At 39.2% G+C, this 19,779-nt stretch overlaps 1 protein-coding gene across 1 annotated transcript in view; it reads left to right on the forward strand.

The window, feature by feature from the left end:
- The window catches only part of FGF9 (fibroblast growth factor 9), a 32,643-nt gene extending 22,054 nt beyond the window's left edge, over positions 1 to 10,589 (forward strand). Inside the window, exon 3 of the mRNA XM_015120731.3 lies at positions 7,804 to 10,589. Within this exon, the coding sequence (XP_014976217.1) occupies positions 7,804 to 8,049 (246 nt within the window). The 3' untranslated portion in view covers positions 8,050 to 10,589. The remainder of the gene's footprint in view (positions 1 to 7,803) is intronic.
- Positions 10,590 to 19,779: the final 9,190 nt, after the last annotated feature.

Below are 19,779 nucleotides of genomic sequence, written 5' to 3' on the forward strand. Positions count from 1 at the left end.
ATTTTTAAAACGGTGCATGTCAGCATATTCATTTGGTGTCTTGGAGGAATGGAATGACCATATGGTCAGGTCATCTTATCCTTGAGAGAATTAGACATAGCCTACCGCAGTGTTGAGGAGGGGAAGGGCCATTTCTATTGATCTATCAAAAGGTGGAGTCAGCATAAGGATTGATTTCCGGAGAAATCAGGGCTGACGTGAGTATACTGGGGGCTAGGAGTTGGGGCCCAAGGAGTGGGGAGGGTGCCAGGGACGGCGTCATCTCCCTTGCATTCTTGCTTAGGACTTCTCTGTGGGTATCAGGTGGACATGGTGGTGCTGAGGGGACATGGGCATCCGCTGTGGGTGTCTGAGAAATTCAAGAGCCACATAGAAATATATAGTGTCCAGGGATCCCTGGCATCATTGATCTTCAGGGTGTGTCTTCTCTGCCTGATGCTCATGTCCAGCTGCTCCCCCAGATTTGAGTGTCCTATGACGTTGCTAACTTTTTGTTTTCTTACGGGATTTGGCTTTTTTTCCCAGTAGGTTCTCTTTGGGCAGTTCATGGTGTAGGGTTTATTGGTCAAGCAGACAGCTCATGAATGAGCCCTGTCTGTTGAGGCCAACGTTGGGAAGAGGATGTGGCAGGCCCCACAGTGCAAGGAAGTAGCGATGCCTTGGAGAACTGTATCCTCCCAGTGGTCTCCCAGGGAAGAGAAGGAGAGCCCCTCGGGCCAAAGTGGCTGTCTTCTTCCCTGTCCTTTCCTCCTTGAAACAGCAATCTCATTCTCTGCCAGCTTCTGGAAGCATGAACTCAGTCTGTGCTTTCCATCCTCTGCCCCTCCCTGCTGCAGTGGGCAGTGATGCAGCCCATTTCTTTCAGTTTCTTTCCCTGTTTTCCAACTGCACCGGACTCTCTTTTTTCATTTCCTGTTCAATACGTCCTTCCAGAGTTACTGTGGATAACTTCGCTTTCCACATTTGGATGTTTCCAAGACTGAATCACTAGAATCTTAGACTTACCAGGGACCTTAGACATCGTAGTCCAATTTCTTCATTTTCACAGAGGAGAAAATGGAGCCCTGGGAATGTTAATCAGCTCACCCACAGTCTCCGGATTGGGTGTCTGTGTCGCTGGAAGGTCAGCGTGCCTCTGCTAGGGACACTCTGTGCGTCTTTTAGGTTTTCAAAATCTGTCTTTGAGCTTATGCTGTCGTTGTATTTGTTAATCTTTCATTTTCTGTCATTTTATTTCTACAGATCATGTGCTGAATTTAGTCTGCTTTCTCTATCGTAGAAAGTCTGGTACATTAAAAAAAAATTCTGCCTCCTCCAGTATCTCCCATGATTATCATGGGAACAAAGTAGATGCAGTCAATTGTCTTTGTAGAATGTCTTTCTTGAATCCTTATTTCTGTAATTTTACCTCTCAGCCTTTTAGCTTTCCATTTCTCCTCCGTTGTCTGCCAGTCTGATCCTTCAAGGGCATTCAACTCTCAGCTTTTACTGAGTAATATTTAATTTGAAGTATTTTCAGCTTTTGTGTGTCTTCGATGTGCATTTTAAGTGATCATTGAATTATATTACTACTCTTACCAGATACTAGTCTATAGGGGAAAAATGTTACATGTGATTTTTTTTTTTTTCAACTTGGTGTTGTAAGGTGTTAAATTTGATGAATTTTTCCTGTAGGTTTGTTTATGGAATGATTAAATGTACATTGGCTAAACATTAACACAAGCAAAAATGCTTCTCAAAGTAAATATTACACTTTGAAAATTTGAATTCTGTTATTCCCTGAGCAAGACTTTCTTTCCTCTGTGGGAATACCCCTCTGAACATGTGTTAAAAGTTTATGAGCTAATATGATTTGCTAAACAAACATTCATTTTTATAGGCAGCTTCCAAGGAAGGCCTCTCAGTCGTCTAGTTTGTTCTGTGGTATATTTGGCAGGTTCTGTCCTTGGCAGCAGACTAGGTACCACATGGTTGGTGAGCATGCAGCACTGAAGATGTGTGTGTGCATGTGTGCGTGTGTGTGTGTGTGTGTTTGTGTGTATGTGACTAGATTCAGCCTGGGACTCCTATCATTGAGTTCCCAAATACTGATGTAAGCAGCTTCTGGGAAAGGGTCTTTTCTGTTTTCCTTTTGTATCTTAGGTGGAGGAGGAGGGGAGAGAATTTAGGAATTCTTAGTTTCCTATATACTTTGATGAGACAAAATGCAAAATGGCCTGCCGACTTGATTCATTTTGTGTATGTGGACCAGACACAACTGATTCAATTGTTCCCACAATTCTGGTGGCAATTTTGACAGCCAGGAATGTGGATATAAAAGCAGGCCCATCTGGAATACTGGGGAATTTAGAGGTTTTGGAAAACTGGCTTAAGGTGAGCCATATTGGGTTGGGTCTGGGTCGGAGCTTCTCGTGAAATAAATAGTGTCCTCTTGCCTGGTGTCTCTGTGTTTGTTGCTTTCTGTCTAGTTGGGGACTTCTCCCATGAGAGAAGAGTGAAGAGACCTGGCTGCTGCTTAATGGTCCTTTAGTCATTATATTTAATCACCCTGATCCTTGCAACAACTCCCCTTAAGGCTTTACTGCTAGATTATTAACGAAGAAGAGTACATCTGTACGAGTAATTGTGGTTAAGGGAGGTTTAAAATATCCTGACTGTAATGAACAGTAGATATGAGAATGAATGATTACATTGAAGTCATTAACTTATGAAATGTTTGGGACCTCTGCAGTGAAGTCAGTGTCTGTACAGTTACTGATCCTAAGTTGATGTGTTGTAGTAGTTTACAGCATAGCAGCAAGTAGTCTAAGCAGCCCGTTGAGTAGAATAAATGCAACCATGTGGACAAAACGACACCATAGGTTTATTAATATGGAAATTATGTTTTAAAATAACAGCATGGCATAAGTCTATACGTTTTCAATCACTCTTACTAAGTCTTGACTTTTGAACCAACTCTGGCTTCATGTTTTAAGTGGGCATAGATACGAATTGAGCATCATGTTGCCCATGTGGATTACACATTTTCAAATTGTCTCATATTTTTAAATAGTGTCTGTATAAGTTTATGTCTTATAACATTCCTAAGCATTCTCTGGGCTGTACTATAATTTTCACATTATTATCTCATACTTTGGTTTTAATAGGATTGGTAAAAGTTTTGAAGTTTTAATTTCAGTTTTTCCCACCGCTTGGAATTTGATGATATAAAATGAAAAGAGGTTTCCATAGTTGCTAACATTCACCAGATTTTGTTCCAAAGCATGGACTTTAGTAGACTTTTGAATTAAATCCACATTCTCCACCCAAGCCTAGTGATATAATCCAACAGTTCAAAGATAGGTATGCCATAAACAGCTATAGTTAAATAATCTAAAAAAAAATTAAAACATGGAAATACAATAAAACAAGAATTGATCACTTTATAGTGGAATACTCTATAAACTGTCTGCATTAGAAACATGTGGTGAGTTTTAAAACATCTGAGTTCTATAATTCTAGAGTGTATAGTTTATTTGAAGGCAGACACGCCCTCCCCCACCCCTTCCCTTCATCCGCACATCTATATAAGAATACAGGTTAATATTTTTTGCTATCCAAATTTGCATTCATTTACTTATTTTTTATTTAGAAAAATGATTGTGGAGTATAAATACATAACATAAATATTTTCACCTCAACTAAATATTGTATCACTAAGTACTGAAATATGATCGTAAAGAGATTATTTCTGTAGATCTTGCTACTCATTCTAAAACAAAAATCACACATTGGCATAATCCCCAATAAAAGGAAGAAATTATTTAAAAGCATATGTATGATTTAGACGAGTAACACAGTCTTTATAACTTTTCATGATAATTTTAATTTTTAAGGGATCTAAGCTGATCTGTGTGGCATAATTGGTGTAATTGCAGGAACTTAAATGTACCAGTGGTTTTGCAATGTCATGTTTGCACAATCTCATTTAACTTGTTGACTGAAGTTGTATAACCCTCGTGTGTATGAGACAATTGGAATTGGACTCAGCCATCACAAAAAATGCTGGCTGTAGATTATACTGTTTTTCTTTTGTTTGATTTTTAGAGATAGGTTCTCTCTGTTGCCCAGGCTATAGTGCAGTGTCACAATCACAGTTCACTGCAGCCTTATCTCAAGTGACCCTCCTGCCTCAGCCTCCTGTGTAGCTTGGACTACAGGTGTGCACCACCATGCCCAGATAATTTTTTGTTTTGTAGAGATAGGGGCTCACTGTGTTTCCCAGGCTGGTTTGAACCCCTGGCCTCAAGTGATATTTCTGCCTGGGCCTTCCAAAGTGCTGGGGTTACAGGCATGAGCTGCTGTGTCTGGCTAATTATACTGTTTTAAATTGAATAATTCGCTTTATTTTCTAAGTTACGTGTGTGTGTGTGAACGATGCTCTAATAGCCTGCTAGGAAAATAGGGCAGTGTTAACTGGCAGTGAAAAGGTCAGTTCAATTTCTTAGCATATTTACTTTTTTAAAAGGGGGGTTTCCATATTCTTTAAAAAAGTAATAAAATGAGAATCTTTTCTTAAGCACTGAAAACAATTTCATGTTTCATTCTTAGATAGTGATACCTCTACCACTGTGGAATTTTGTTCATGATTGCTATTCTCTTGCCCTCTCCACTTATTCCTCCTGCAGATAAATAGAATTACTCAAAAATTACATTTGGAAATAGAGAGACACATAGGACTCTTTTTACTCTGCTTAGTGAAAAGTGAAAAGTGGAAGGGCCTGGTCCCAAGAGTGTGGTGGCTGTGCTAGGTAGGGCTCCTGGAAACTTCTTGGTCTGGTGGCTTCATTACATAATAACAAGATCCTGTGGCACAGACCAGGTGCAAATTGCTTCACATCTGGGCCTTGCTGTCCCATGTATTTAACTGGAAAAGTTGCATTTGCTGTTTTCTAAGGTTTATTCAGGTTCTAAGATGTTGAGATGTTATTGTGATATTAACAACACGGTTGTTGCCTGGGAGCTTCCTCGGTGTTCAGCACTGCTCTCTGGTTGGATCTGTGTCACAGCTCTGCCTCAAGACACTTATTACTAACCTGTTTTAAAGGTGAGGTTACTGAGACTTGGAGAGGTGAGAGAACCAATTGTAAAGCCTTGCAGCTAGTGACGGTGAAGCTGGGATAGGAGCAGGCTTCTCACTCCAAAGTCAGGCTTTCCTGTCACATAAACTCATTATCTTCTGCTGGGATTTTTGTGTATCTGTTTCTGATCCAAGAAAAACCACTGTGCTGTGGGTATGAGATGTATGCAGAGGAAGTACATGCTGGCACCTCACTCGTGGCTCAGAAAGGAGGAGGAAGTGTTCTACATTTAAAATAAAGTTCAATTTCATAGTATTTGTAGGTGATGTGATTTCCTGCTGCAAAAAAAGAAAGGTTACTTTGAATTCCTTTTTCTTGTCCCTTGTAGAACTAAAGGCTCATCCAATCCCATCTTTTGGTCTATTTTATTAATGATAAAATAAAGGCACATATTTGTTTAGAAATTTCACTTAATTACAGCAAACCGAAACCAGCTATTTTTAGCCAGGAATGATCTTGCCTGTGAGGAGACTATCATGCAAATGGAAGTAAGGACTAAAATAGCCATCAATGTCTTTAACACACTTAAACTTTTATCAGTTTCAATAGAGACGAGAGGGAAGTCACATTCAGCCCCATCTCCCCAGCGTAGGAGGAGGTTGAGTTTCCCCAGAAGAGCACCCCTCTAGGCCGTGTGCAGAGGAGGGTGCAGGAGTGCCTCTCTCCCGTGCACCCCTCCTGTGGGGTGGAGCTGCTTCTCCTGGCCACCCTCAGATGAGAGTAGTCCAGTTTGGGGTGGGGTTTGGTTTCTACGATTGATTCTGTCCCTGTGAACCCAGCACCAGAGGTCTAAAGTTTTCCCATCCTTTTTGTCCTTGCCTGATGCATTGTTTTTCCTTTCTGCTTCCCCCCATTTCAGCTCACTTAGCACAACTTGACCAGTGAGATAGTATTTTGCTGAAAAAACCTACTCAGTGCTTCCAGACACGTAGAAGAGCACCTATCAGGAAGTGCCAGCTCTCACAACCTCTTGAGTGTGGTTTAAGCCTTTGGATTAGAGAAGAGACCTAGAAAAGGTGGCCTCACGATGGGCTATTGATTGGTTTTGTCAAATTCTCTTCCTTTGTCCTCTCCTTTGCTCTCCTGACTTCCTCTGCAAGGAGTTGGGAATGATGCATTCTACCCAACTGATACCTGTGAATTCACTGTATTAAACTGTGTCCTTAACTACATACATGGAAAGAGAACATCTGTATTTTCGTGATGTATAAAGTTTACTGTCTGTCCCGTGGGTCTGCATGACAGAAACGGATGCCCTTATCTGTATTTGCTTATTTGTTTTCTTATTTATATAAGGCGCCAGGTAGGTAAGAGAAAAGAAACTATTTCTAACAAGTTATTTTCATGTTTACTGTTTTAAACACTAAAGAGACTGATTTTAAAAGTTTCAGTTGAACAGTGAGAAGAGCGAAAAGGCCAGTAAGTCCAGTCACCCTTATTTTTCTAGGGGCCAGCTTCGATGCACACATTTTTGCCTGGGGCGTGTTCACGGCTTTGGGATGTGGGGTATGTGTGTGTGTGTGTGTGTATGTGTGTGTGTGAGTGTGTTATTTTTGTTGTTACTGCCCATGAGTCTTGCAACCCCAGGAGCCCTCGGTTGTGGGGTTCAACTGGACCCCAGCTTTCATAACGCTCAAGAAGAGAAGGTGCCGTCCATCTGGGGAGAGGCAGAACCTTTCTGATCTGGATCAGTGTACGTTTCTTCTTGGTATCTGTGAACCTGAGAATGTAGCTTTTTTAGTTAAGGGTCTCTTCTTCTATCTAAATTCAAGGGAAAGGAAGGCCAGGATATTTGCTTTTACTTTGGGTTCAGGAAAACTCACTCAGTCACGATAGAGGCATTATGTTTTAAAATGTAGACTGAGAATTAGGATTCTGCATTAGAATTCTCCCAGGGGCCTGTTACCAATGCATATTTTGAGAATTGCTGAATCAGAGTTTTAAAGGTTTGGGGCTCAGAAATCTGCATCTTGAAAAGGCATCTCAGGTGATTCTGCTGCACACTGAATGAAGTTTAAAAACCACTCAGAGAGAGTAGTAAGTAAATGCTGCTGCTAAAAAGGGCAGAAAATATCTGACCTCACTGGTCATGTTGCTAATGTTGATCTCTGCAGCAGGTACTTTATAAAATATATACTGGTGTTAAAGCCGTTATCTGAGCCTTGCCACGGGCATAGGCTCTCCCTCTCAGTGTGGTCACCACATAGCTGCTCTAGGAAAAATGGGAACAACGTATCACATTAGGTGTTCCTTGCATTTGACTCATTCAAATGATTGTATATGCAACAGTTTAACTAGAAAATGTTGAGACTCTTGCGCTTTAGTCATTATGAGTTAGAGATTAGAATGTAGTTACATTTGTAGGGTTAGGCAGTTTTTGCAAAATGCATTAAAATGGGTAAAATGGGCTAAAACATCAGTATTTTCTCATGGGGGTTATATTGTGTAGCAACGGAATGTTACTTTTAATACAGAATGTAGCTAATTTTGCAACATTTATCTTTTAAAAAAAATTTTAATTTTAATTTTTAGTTCTGGGGTACATGGGCAGGATGTGCAGGTTTGTTAATAGGTAAACGTGTGCCAAGGGGGTTTGCTGCACCTGTCAATCCATCACCTAGGTATTAAGCCCAGCGTCCATTAGCTATTTTTCCTGACGTTCTCCCTCTTTTTCTTTTTACAGGAAAAACTAACCCAAGAGTGTGTATTCAGAGAACAGTTCGAAGAAAACTGGTACAATACGTACTCATCAAACCTATATAAGCACGTGGACACTGGAAGGCGATACTATGTTGCATTAAATAAAGATGGGACTCCGAGAGAAGGGACTAGGACTAAACGGCACCAGAAATTCACACATTTTTTACCTAGACCAGTGGACCCGGACAAAGTACCTGAACTGTATAAGGATATTCTAAGCCAAAGTTGACAAAGACATTTTCTTCACTTGAGCCCTTAAAAAGTAACCACTATAAAGGTTTCACGCGGTGGGTTCTTATTGATTAGCTGTGCCATCACATCACTCCACTGTTGCCAAACTTTGTCGCATGCATAATGTATGATGGAGGCTTGGATGGGAACATGCTGATTTTGTTCTGCACTTAAAGGCTCCTCCTCCTGGAGGGCTGCCTAGGGCCACTTGCTTGATTTATCATGGGAGAAGAGGAGAGAGAGAGAGACTGAGTGCTAGGAGTGTGTGTGTGTGTGTGTGTGTGTGTGTGTAGTGGGAGATGCGGGCGGAGCGAGAGCGAAAGGACTGCGGCCTGATGCATGCTGGAAATAGACACGCTTTTACATTTCTGATCAGTTGTACTTCATCCTGTATCAGCACAGCTGCCATACTCCGACTCATCAGGATTCTGGCTGGTGGCCTGCGCGAGGGTGCGGTCTTTCTTAGAAGACTTTCAGTTAATTCTCACTGGTATCATCCCAGTGAACTTAAAGCAAAGACCTCTTAGTTAAAAAAAAAAAGAAAAAAAAAAAAAAGAAAAGAAAAAGAAAAAAAAAAGTTAAATTTATTTATAGAAATTCCAAAGGCAACATTTTATTTATTTTATATATTTATTTATTATATAGAGTTTATTTTTAATGAAACATGTACAGGCCAGATAGGCATTTTGGAAGCTTTAGGCTCTGTAAGCATTAAATGGCAAAGTCTGCTATGAACCTGTGGTAAATTCATGCAAGTAGATATAATGGTGCATGGATATGAGAAACTCTGATGACCCTAATGTACTAAAGGCGACAATCTCTTTTGTGCCCATATTATTGTAAACTTATGCACATCGCTCATGACACTGAGTATTCACTCTTCAGACTGCTTGTTTCATAGCTTATCCCAGAGGATTAAAGATAAACTGGGTCTCAAACTTCGATTCTGTGTCTGCAATATTTCCTCTCTCATAAGTGACTCCACTGTTGTAGCTTCATGGTTGGAAAATATGAGGGTTGGTATATGTCTTATTTGTTCAAATCTATCGCAGAATATACCAAAGCTAAATAATAACTATGCTTTTATTTTAGCCGATCTCCAGAATGACAGTATTAACATCAAACATTGCATTGATTTAGAATTCTCAAAAAAGGAAAAAAAAGTATGTAGCACAGACTATTTTTTTTAAGACGTAAGAATCAGATTAACGGGATCATACTTATAAACATGTTTTGGTTCCCTTGGCTATCAAATATGAAATTATAGAAGGATCATAGGGGTCATTGTAACATCTTTTAGAGAAAATGGCTTTCAGTGTGAACTGTCCTAATTACGTGGTAATAGCACCCTTAGTAAAACTTGCAAAATGAAACTAATAAATCGTTATCAATAATGACAATGAGGGGGAAAGTATTACACTTGTTGACTGTGTTTTGTTTTTTAAAATGGTCTCCACAAGCGCTCAATTTTTTTAGCGGGGGTGTTACTATATAGAATATCTTTTACAAGGCTTTTATAACGTTTTATGCTGAAAAGCATAAGAATACGTATTTCTTTAGTAGCAATAATTTTGGAACTTGCCCTTGGGCAAGCGATGCTATTTCTTACTATATACTAAGGAGAAAAGAGCCAAATTCTTAAAGCAATATTTTAAGAAAAAAGGAAATTTATAACAAATTCTCATCTACATATGACACTTTCTAGCCAGGTGTGTTGAGAAGTGGAAAGTGACAGTTTAAACATGTGTTGGGATTTATGGAACTAATTTTAAAATTTACTATTCAAACTTTGTTTTTTTCTGATGCACATTCTCTATGAAAAATAAAAGTGTGTCACTGGTGAGTGACAGCTGTTACGAGCTAGAAGCGCGTGACTTACTGTTGTGACGATGTCTTGCCTTTCTGTGGTCCAAGTTGGAGTACATGGCAATGCCCGCCTGCTGATGTGCATTACGGAAAATCTAAGTCTAATATTTGGAATTAAGAGATATTTTAGGGGGAGGGGACAGAAGCAATGTAAAATAGTTGATTTATGATAAAGCTCAGAATGTCCTCTTCGTTTATTTTCTTGTTTTTTTTTTTCCTTTCTAAACAGAAACTGCATTTAATTCCAAAAAGTAGTTATTCTTATTTATTATTTAACCCTTTGCTGCTGCTAAAATGTGCACATATTCAGGCTTTAGTTTTTCCAAAAGGCATTTTTTTTCTTTTTTTGGCTGAAAAATATTAAACATTTGACCACAGGGAAGAATCAAGTTTCTAGGATATCATAGGTATACTATGTAGCACTGAAAAAATTGATTTTAGGCGACAGCCAAAAGTAGTCTTAAAAGTAGCATGAGACCTTAGATAATCGACCTAAAAGAAAGAAATTTGTGAAAAAGACTAAAATCTTCATGCATTCCTAGAAAATGCTACTTTAATGTCTACTTTTGGAGTTAATTTTGTTTTGGTACTTTTTTTTTTTTAAGACAAGCAAAATGTTATATGCTTTTGGCAATTGATACAATAAACTGTAATGGTCTGTAAATAAATAAATATTGACTCATGCGATTTATGTAAATAGTCGAACCGGGAGAGTGGATGGCTCAGGGTTTTGACGTGGGCATTGTCTGTTGGGCGGTAGAGTGAGTCATCCTCAGCTCACGGGTTTGCATCCAGTTCTTGTCTTAAGAGACCCAAAACCCAGTGAATGGCAGCCCTGAGCCACTGTGGAATGGGGCTTCTGGTTTCACAAACAGATGCTTCGATAGCCAAACCACTGTCTTGTTGGTGCCAACACTTGCACCATGGTCAAAGACTTACCAAGCATGGCCCGAACAACTTTCCCATCTGTCATGCGAATGTCCCCAAGCAGTGGTGAAGGACATGCCAGGTCAGTGTTGGGGAACATGCCCTGCCAGGTCCTGTTTTGTAGATACACAAATGGCTTCCTTCTGGTGTTTTTATTCTATCTCATCTCGTTAACACTACAACCTTGTGTTAGTTACTTGATAATCTGTAATTGTATGTAAATACATACAGGATTATGTAATTTGTGTAAATACATAATTACAGAGTTTTGAAAACTGGTATTTTTTACTTGATGTCCATTTTGGAGCTGCTTCAGATTCTGTGCCTGCGTGAGCCAGTGGAATTTAAAAAGCATATTCTCCTTGCTCTTACAGCTGGGCTGTGTGTTGAGGGGTTGAGGGTTATGGGGGATGGAGGGGAAGGAACAAACATATCCAGATGTCTTATCTCTGTAAGTGTTCAATGAAGAAGCAAGTAATGTTCTGGGATGAAGATTTATGAACTTGGAGCAAGCGAAGCTAAGTGTGTGTGCACATTTACGTGGATGGGTGAATGGACAAAGGCATATTGTTTGAGGTCAGATTCTGTTTGCTGCCTCACTTGACCTTGAAATGTGCCAAATTTAGACCCACTGTTTGTGGTCACTTGCACGAAAAAGCAATGAAATGGTGGGGGTGGGGGAGTATGCCAGATGAATTAGAAAGAAACATTAGCCACCAAGGCCTTCTCAGATGTACGTGTGTATACATGTGGCCTACATGCTCTATGACACCCACATGTATCCATAGACATTTCACATTTTAAAATTTATGTTTTATTCTTAAAAGTGGAATGGGGAGGAACTATAACAATACATCGTGTTGACTTCTTTAGTACACAGTCCAGAATTCAGGCCTTCAGGTTTGTAGGATGGACCCTGGCCACAGAATGTTTGGTGACAAATGTGTGAATAAATGGCACAAAGTGTGATTTGTGCTTTTTACTTGCCGCATGCTTCTATCGTTTCCCTGAGGTCTTTAGAAAAAATTTTTTGATGTACCCTTCATTAGAGAGGAACATGCAGAAATAAGAAATAGACACTTCTATACTTTTCTTTTGGAAGAAATTGAAAACGAATATTCTTAATGTGTATTCTCCACCAGCTTAGTCACCGGGTTGCTAGACAGACTCTTAGGTCAGCCAGTTATGAGGCCTCTTTGCCGTTTGGGTTAATGGGAAAAGAACATTCTTCCTTAAAATTCTCATTATTCTCCAACCATATTCCAGGTTATATATTGGAAAATATTTTAAAAATTTAATTTTAATTTAAAAATTTGTAGGCATAGGCCAGGTGCGGTGGCTCACGCCTGTAATCCCAGCACTTTGGGAGGCCAAGGCAGGCGGATCACAAGGTCAGGAGATCGAGACCATACTGGCTAACACGGTGAAACCCCATCTCTACTAAAAATACAAAAAATTAGCTGGGCGTGGTGGTGGCACCTGTTGTCCCAGCTACTTGGGAGGCTGAGGCAGGAGAATGGCGTGAACCCGGGAGGCAGAGCTTGCAGTGAGCCAAGATCACACCAGTGCACTCCAGCCTGGGTGATAGAGCGAGACTCCGCCTCAGAAAAAAAAAAGCAAAAAAAAAAAAAAAAAACTGTGGGCATAACTGGACATCTGAATAGCCTTTGGCAAACTGTGCTCTTGCTATTTTTTTTTTTTCCTGTCCCTTTCTGAACATCCTTCTAGCTCTGCTGTTTTGGTTGTTATTCCCATTGATATTAGTAGACTTAGGAAAATCTGGAATTAAAAGGAGTTAAAAGAAAAAGTTGTGTATGAGAGCATTCAGAACTGAACGACCGGTGCTGCCCTCCTCACTCTGGGGAAGGGCATTACTGACAATGTTCAAGGCCCAGCTTGGAGAAACTTATTTTTGGGAGCACTCAGCGCAGGCTTCTTCCTTACCATTTTGTGGGATGTTGCAAAACGTTCTCTAAGTTTCTCCTAGCTGTTGCCTCTCGCTCCTAGTGTATGCACAGGCACAGGGTTGCAGCCTGGTGAAATTTCTGTTTCTTACCACTTACTAATAAGAGGGCTCTTCCTGGCCTGTGAAGATACTAGAATTACAACTCCTGTTCAGAGCGCAGCACTACTCCAGGTGTCCCCTTGCTCTGTGGTTGACCACACTCATCCTCCCTCTTTCCTGCCTGCTTATTTCTCTTCTCAGTCCCTTCCCTCCTTCCTTAATTTCATTATGTGGAGCTGGAGTCAGGTTGAAGAAGACAGACTTGTCACTGGTGGTACACACACAGTTTAGATAAATAGACATCATGGTGCGTTGTGATGAATACTGGGATAAGGAAGGTAGTGGGGGCTGTGGAAAGTAAGTTGCATGCAATCCGGACTTATGAGGGTCCAGGGATGTGATGTTTACAGTGAAATGCAAAGAACGAGAAGGGCAATGGAAAAGAGAGCTATAGATTCTCTGGCGTTCTATGTGTGTCCAGAAAGTGCTGTGTCCCTGGTGAATTTGGGCTCATTCTATCTTTGGTGTTCCCCAGATAACCATGGCTGAGCCTGAAGTAAAAGGGACGTAAAAAGCCTGAGGTAAAAAGTGCTGGCTGATGGGCCAGCTTTGGTCTTGCAGGGTTTCCTAAGCCTTGTGTGGGGGTGTTGGCTCATGGAGACAATCAGAACACAGTCATTGCGTCAGATCAGCTCTGTTGCCTTGGGCTCACCTGTGGCCTCCTTCAGAATGCTGTTGTGTTGTTCTTGGTTTCTTTCCAGAGAAAGGTTATCCTACTCATTTTTGTTTTAATTTAATTTAATTTTTTGAGGCAGGGTCTCACTCTGTTACCCAGGCTGGAGTGCAGTGGCACGATCTCTACTCACTGCAGTTTCCATCTCCCAGGCTCAAGCGATTCTCCCACCTCAGCATCCTGAGTAGCTGGGATTACAGGCACGCGCCACCACACTTGGCTAATTTTTTGTGTTTTTAGTAGAGATGGGGTTTCACCGTGTTGGCCAGGCTGGTCTCAAACTCCTCGGCTCAAGCGATCTGGCTGCCTCAGCCTCCCAAAGTGCTGGGATCACAAACATGTGCCACGGCGCCCCGCCATGTTTTTATTAACGTTACTTATTTTAATTATCTCTCTCACATTTACCTCATGTCACAGGCAAAATCTGCAGTATAAAAATCATTAAAATATAGGAAAATAAGAGAGGCAAAAATATCATCTTTAAAATATCTGGTTCATTCTTTCAGTAAATGTGTATTGAGTAACTGCTGTATGATATGAAACAGGGCTGGGGATATCGTAGTACCAAATAAGACAACATTCTGATCTTGTTACATAAATACCGTGCTGGATTCTATGTCACTGAATCTGTAGACACGTGGTACCTGCTCAAGAAACTGTGGAACTGGGATGCCCACGTCCAGAGGAAATGAGGACGCCTCGGCAATTTTTCATGAACTTTGCTCTTCTTCAACTATGTATTTAATATACCTTAATGTGTAAGAACTCAGTTTGAAGCAGCCCTATTCAAGTTCTATTGGTTTAAGTAGGATGGCATTGAAAGATGTCCTCAAATTTGATGATACAGATTGTTTCAGTAAATGAGCGACTGCTTGGCAAAAAATGAGTTTCTTTTGAAATAAACAGAATGTAGGCCAGTCTGTTCTCTGACCTCCCCTTCTTGGGAAAATTCAAGGGGAAAGGCAATGGAATTCCAAGTTTTTCAGTTGTAGATTTGCGCTGTCTTTTAAGGGTATGAGAGCTTAGTGAAGATGTCACCTAGTGGGGCTAAACGGACTGATGGAGCTTGGAAAATGCTTCCTCTCCTCCCATTGAACTCATCTCATTGAAATATCAATGGCCATCTAATATATAGTCATAGGTTTAATGCCAGAGAGATGAAATTGTACATCTTGGTTAGAGAGATGAAACCTTTCATTTTGCTCATCTTCATCGAATGACAAATCTGTAATTAATCTGTCTCTGGATTCCTTGTGGCTTGCTTTGATTTCCTTTCCTAGTTGTGAGGGTGCCATGGATTCCTACTCTCTTGGGTCTCCCTCTCCCTATCCCATGTTTAAAGAGTAGACATGTTTAGGTTCATATTACAGAATAAGTAGAACTGACAGAGCGTGATGGATGGTCTTTAGAATTGTCTCTGAAGTGTCTTACGATCTTAAATTTGGCTTAGGAAATAATAGTGAATTGAATCAGAGCAGTATTTAAAGCAGGGCATCTTGGCAAGCAAAGAAACTCTCCATTCTTCAGGAGATACTTCATGACTGACACTGGTTGAGTAAAGCCTAAATATTTCCACGATGCTGCCATTCACCTAGCATCTGAAGTGCCATCTGGAGATAGATGAGGGTTATGAATGACTCTTGGTAAGTGGGCACAAAATTAGAAATCAGGCCATTTCTTCTGATTATTTGCTTCAAAGAAGCAACTTAAAATTTTGTAGTGACTCTAATGTGCCTAATGTATGTTTCCTCTTTCTTCCTCTTGGCATATTTCCTATGCAAACAGGCTGAATTCTACTATTTTCATCTCAGAGCATTCATTTTCTTCCAGATGCAAAATGCTTATTTCTTTTAAAATATAGATTATTGGGTGAAAGAGTTGTATTAACAATGCTTTTTGTTGAAGTGGATAAATTCACTTGCCTGAAAATATGGTCCAGTCACCTCTAGTCCCTATCCATCAGCCCAAAAGCAGATTTCTGTGTTTTGGCCCCATTCTGTATTCCATGTGGTCCTAAATGTCTTTCAAAAGTATCAGTACCTTGAAATGGCCAAATTGCATCTCAAACGAGTTATGTCCTAATGAACTGATTTTAATAGAAACTTGGGTTGTATACATTTTTTCAAATATCAAAAGGTCAGCTTATAGGAGAATTAAAATACAAATAGCAAATATTGTAGTATGAATAATAAAGGTTATTTTTGTAGTCATGAATCCTATTTGGTGCCTTTTTAAACAACAACAGCAACAACAAACCTTTAAAAACTGGCCAACAGTTGAGGTTTAGTTTTAGGTAAACCCACGATTTTTTCAACATGTCTGTAATTCCCATATAGCTTAGAACCTGACCAAAATTCAAGTGAAGGGAACTTGTCATTGAAACTTATTAATATATTCAGCAAGCAATTATTGATAAATACTATGTTCTAAGATTATTAAAGTAAAAACATTAAAATCTGTTTTCATGTACAATATGGATATATATTGATCCATATGGTTTTTGCATGCCTCTTGCAGAAGTGAGGTAAACTAATTTTTATGAGCATTTTTTTATTGTCTTCCTTATGGAGAATATCTCTTCTTGGTGGGGAAAGGGACTGGGATATGACTTAAAGTAGACACCATGTCTTTAAAGTAAGTACTTTAAATAACAGACCTAGATCATTTGGAAATATTTTGTTTCTCATTCAACTGGGTGTTTAAAATTTTTCCCCAAATAATTCCTTCTTGGTTTGATTTTGAATTGTGCTTCTGAAAAATAAAACATACATAAAGTCAATATGCGGTAATTTAGCATACCTTTTGGCATGTTTTATAATGATTAGTTCTACATTTTTAGTTCAGAACAGTAGTTAAGATTCAAAATTCCTATGTGACTATGTGACTGTTTTTATCTCAGAAACATGTGACAGCTTGTCATGAGGCTATCTTATTTGGGAACCACACCCAGTGGTTCTGAGCACGCTCAAGGAACTATATTAAGGAGCATGTGGCAAATGTATGAACAATTATAAATATATTTGATTAGCTGCTACTCTCTAGAAAGGGGCCGTGTACTGATTAGTGCATGAGTTTCAGGAAACTACTAAAGGACAGGGAAAGAACCACCCTAAAATATGAGAGGCAACAGTGCTTGGCACTTACAAAGGGCCAGGAATAGTGCTTGTTCCTACAGCCAGATAGAAAACTTCAAGATTCACAGAGTCCTGGGTAGAGTACAGAGAAGAGTTTTGCCTTGGTTATGGAGAACAATTAGTCCTAAACACTTTTCCAGCCCTACCTAACATATTTTAAAAGCAACACCAAAAAGGATAAAACTATATTCCAGAAGCTCATCCCAGAGCAAATCTCAATATGTTTAGAAATAAAAAAATCCAGCACCCAAGAAGATAAACAATGCCTGGCATCCAACCAAAAGCCAACAGACATGCAAAGAGGCAGGAAAACGTAACTCATACTAAGGAGAAAAAGAATCAATCAATTCAACTTGACTGAATAGGCCATTCTTGTATGGCTATAAAGAAATACCTAAGACTGGATAACTTATGAAGACAAGAGGCTTATTTGGCTCACAGTTCTGCAGCCTATACAGAAAGCATGGTGCTGGCCTCTGGCCTCTGGTGAGGCCTCAGGAAGCTGCCAGTCATGGTGGAAGGTGAAGGGGGATTGGGTGTCTCACATGGTGAGAGTGGGAGCAAGAGAGAGAAAGTGGGGAGGGGAAGTGCTACACACTTTTAAACAACCAGATCTCATGAGAACTTGCTATCACAAGGCCAGCACCAAGCCATTAGGGATTCACCCCCATAACCCAAACCCCTCCCACCAGGCCTCATCTCCAACTTTGGGGATTACAATTCAACATCAGATTGTGGGGGACAAACCAAACTATATTACCTAGAAATAGAAAGATGTTAGAATAAGTAGAAAAATACATGGAAACAGTTTTTGTAATTGTGTTCTACATTTTCAAAGACAGACATGGAAGATACAAGAACAGATTAAAATTTGACTTCTAGAGATGAAAACTACAATGTGTGAGGTGAAAAATACACTACAGTGTATTTTAAAAATGGCAATTTAGACAAATTTAGGCAAAAGAAAAGATAAATTCTCTTGCAATTACAGCAAAAGAGACTAAAATGAAAAGCAGAGAAAAGATAATTTAAAAATATTGAACCATGGGACAGCTTCAAGTAGCTCAAAATGTGTGTAATGGGAGTCTCCAAAACAGAGGAAACAGAGAAGAGGAGAAAAACATATTTGGATAAATAATGGTCAGAACATTTCTAAATTTGATAAAAACTGTAGACATACAGATCTGAGATGCCCAATAAACCTCATGTATAAGGAAAATGAAAAACAGAAAACCAACTATACCAACGCACATAATAATCAAATTGCTGATCACCGTTGATAAGACAAAATCTGAAAAGCAGCCCTTTAAAAAACACTGCTTACAGAGAACAAAGTTAAGGATGAGAGATGATTTATTATCAGAGACAATATAAGCAAGAAAACAGAGTAATATCTTTAGTATCTTTATTAAAGGAGTAGTGTCTTAAAAGTACTAAAAGAACAAAGCTGTCAAAATTCTATATAATATAGAATTATATACCTAGCAACAATATATTTCAAAATCAAAGGTGAAAATTTTTTCTGACATACAAAAACTGAAAGAATTCATCAGCTGACCCTGACATACTGTAAGAAATGTTAAAATTGTAAATGTTGGCCGGGCACCGTGGCTCACACCTGTAATCCCAGCACTTTGGGAGGCCGAGGTGGGCGGATCACAAGGTCAGGAGATCGAGACCATCCTGGCTAACACAGTGAAACCCTGTCTCTTCTAAAAATACAAAAAATTAGCCAGGCGTGGTGGCGGTGCCTGCAGTCCCAGCTACTCGGGAGGCTGAGGCAGGAGAATGCTGTGAACTTGGGAGGTGGAGCTTGCAGTGAGCTGAGATCACGCCACTGCACTCCAGCCTGGGTGACAGAGTGAGACTCCATCTCAAAAAAAAAAAAAAAAATTGTTGATGTTAAAAATGTTAAAATGTTAAAATCCTTCAGGAAGAAGGATAAAGATACCACATGAAAATATGGATCTATACAAAGGAATGAGGAACACCAGAAATAACTTCACATGTATTTACGTGAAAAATACATAATATTTTTTCTTTTTATTCAAATCATTTAAAAAGATAATCGACTGTTTAAAAATAACAATGTGATGTGAAATTTATTGCATATGTAAAAGTAAAATAGGTGACAGCAATAGTACAAACCTGGGAGGGTGTAAATGAAAACTTATTATTGTAAGGTTCTCATATTACACCTGAGATGGTATATTACAGTAAGTTAAAAGATGTGTGGTATCAATCCTAAATCAATCACTAAAATAATAAAGAGTTATAACAAGATGATATAGTTAAACCTACCTGTACTAATAATCACATTAAGTATAAATAGCCTAAGCACCCAAAGGCAGAGATTGTCAGATTTGAAAAAGCAAGACCCAACTGTATGCCGCCTACAAGACAGACATGTTAAATATAAAGACACAGATAGGAAAAGCAAGACCCAACTGTATGCCGCCTACAAGAGAGACATGTTAAATATCAAGACACAGATAGGATAAAAGTAAAAGAATGAAAAAATATACACCATGCTAACAATAATTAAAAGAAAGCAGGAGTGGCTATGTTAATACCAGATAAGATTATTTCACAGAAGAGAATATTATCAGGGATAAATAAGATCATGTCAAAATAAAGGGGTCAATTAATCAATAAAACATAAAAATCCAAAACGTTGTGTACCTAATAAACAGAGCTTTAATGTACATGAAGCAACATGTGATAAAACCTCAAGGAGAAATAGACATCACAATTATAACTTCAGATTTCAATAACCTTCTTCCAATAATTGATAGAACAAGTAAACAACACATTATTAAGAATATAGAATGTTTATACAATACTATCAAACAATATGATCTAATGGATATTTATAGAACACTCCATCCAACAATAGTGTATTACATAGTGTTTTCAAGCACACAAGGAACATTTACCAAGGTATTCTGAGCCATAAAACATATCTCTTGTAAATTTCTTTAAGTTCTTTGTAGATTCTGGATATTAGCCCTTTGTCAGATAGGTAGATTGTAACAGTTTTCTCCCATTGTGTAGGTTGCCTGT

This window comes from Macaca mulatta, chromosome 17, assembly GCF_049350105.2.
Source record: "Macaca mulatta isolate MMU2019108-1 chromosome 17, T2T-MMU8v2.0, whole genome shotgun sequence".
NCBI classification, from domain to species: Eukaryota; Metazoa; Chordata; class Mammalia; order Primates; family Cercopithecidae; genus Macaca; species Macaca mulatta.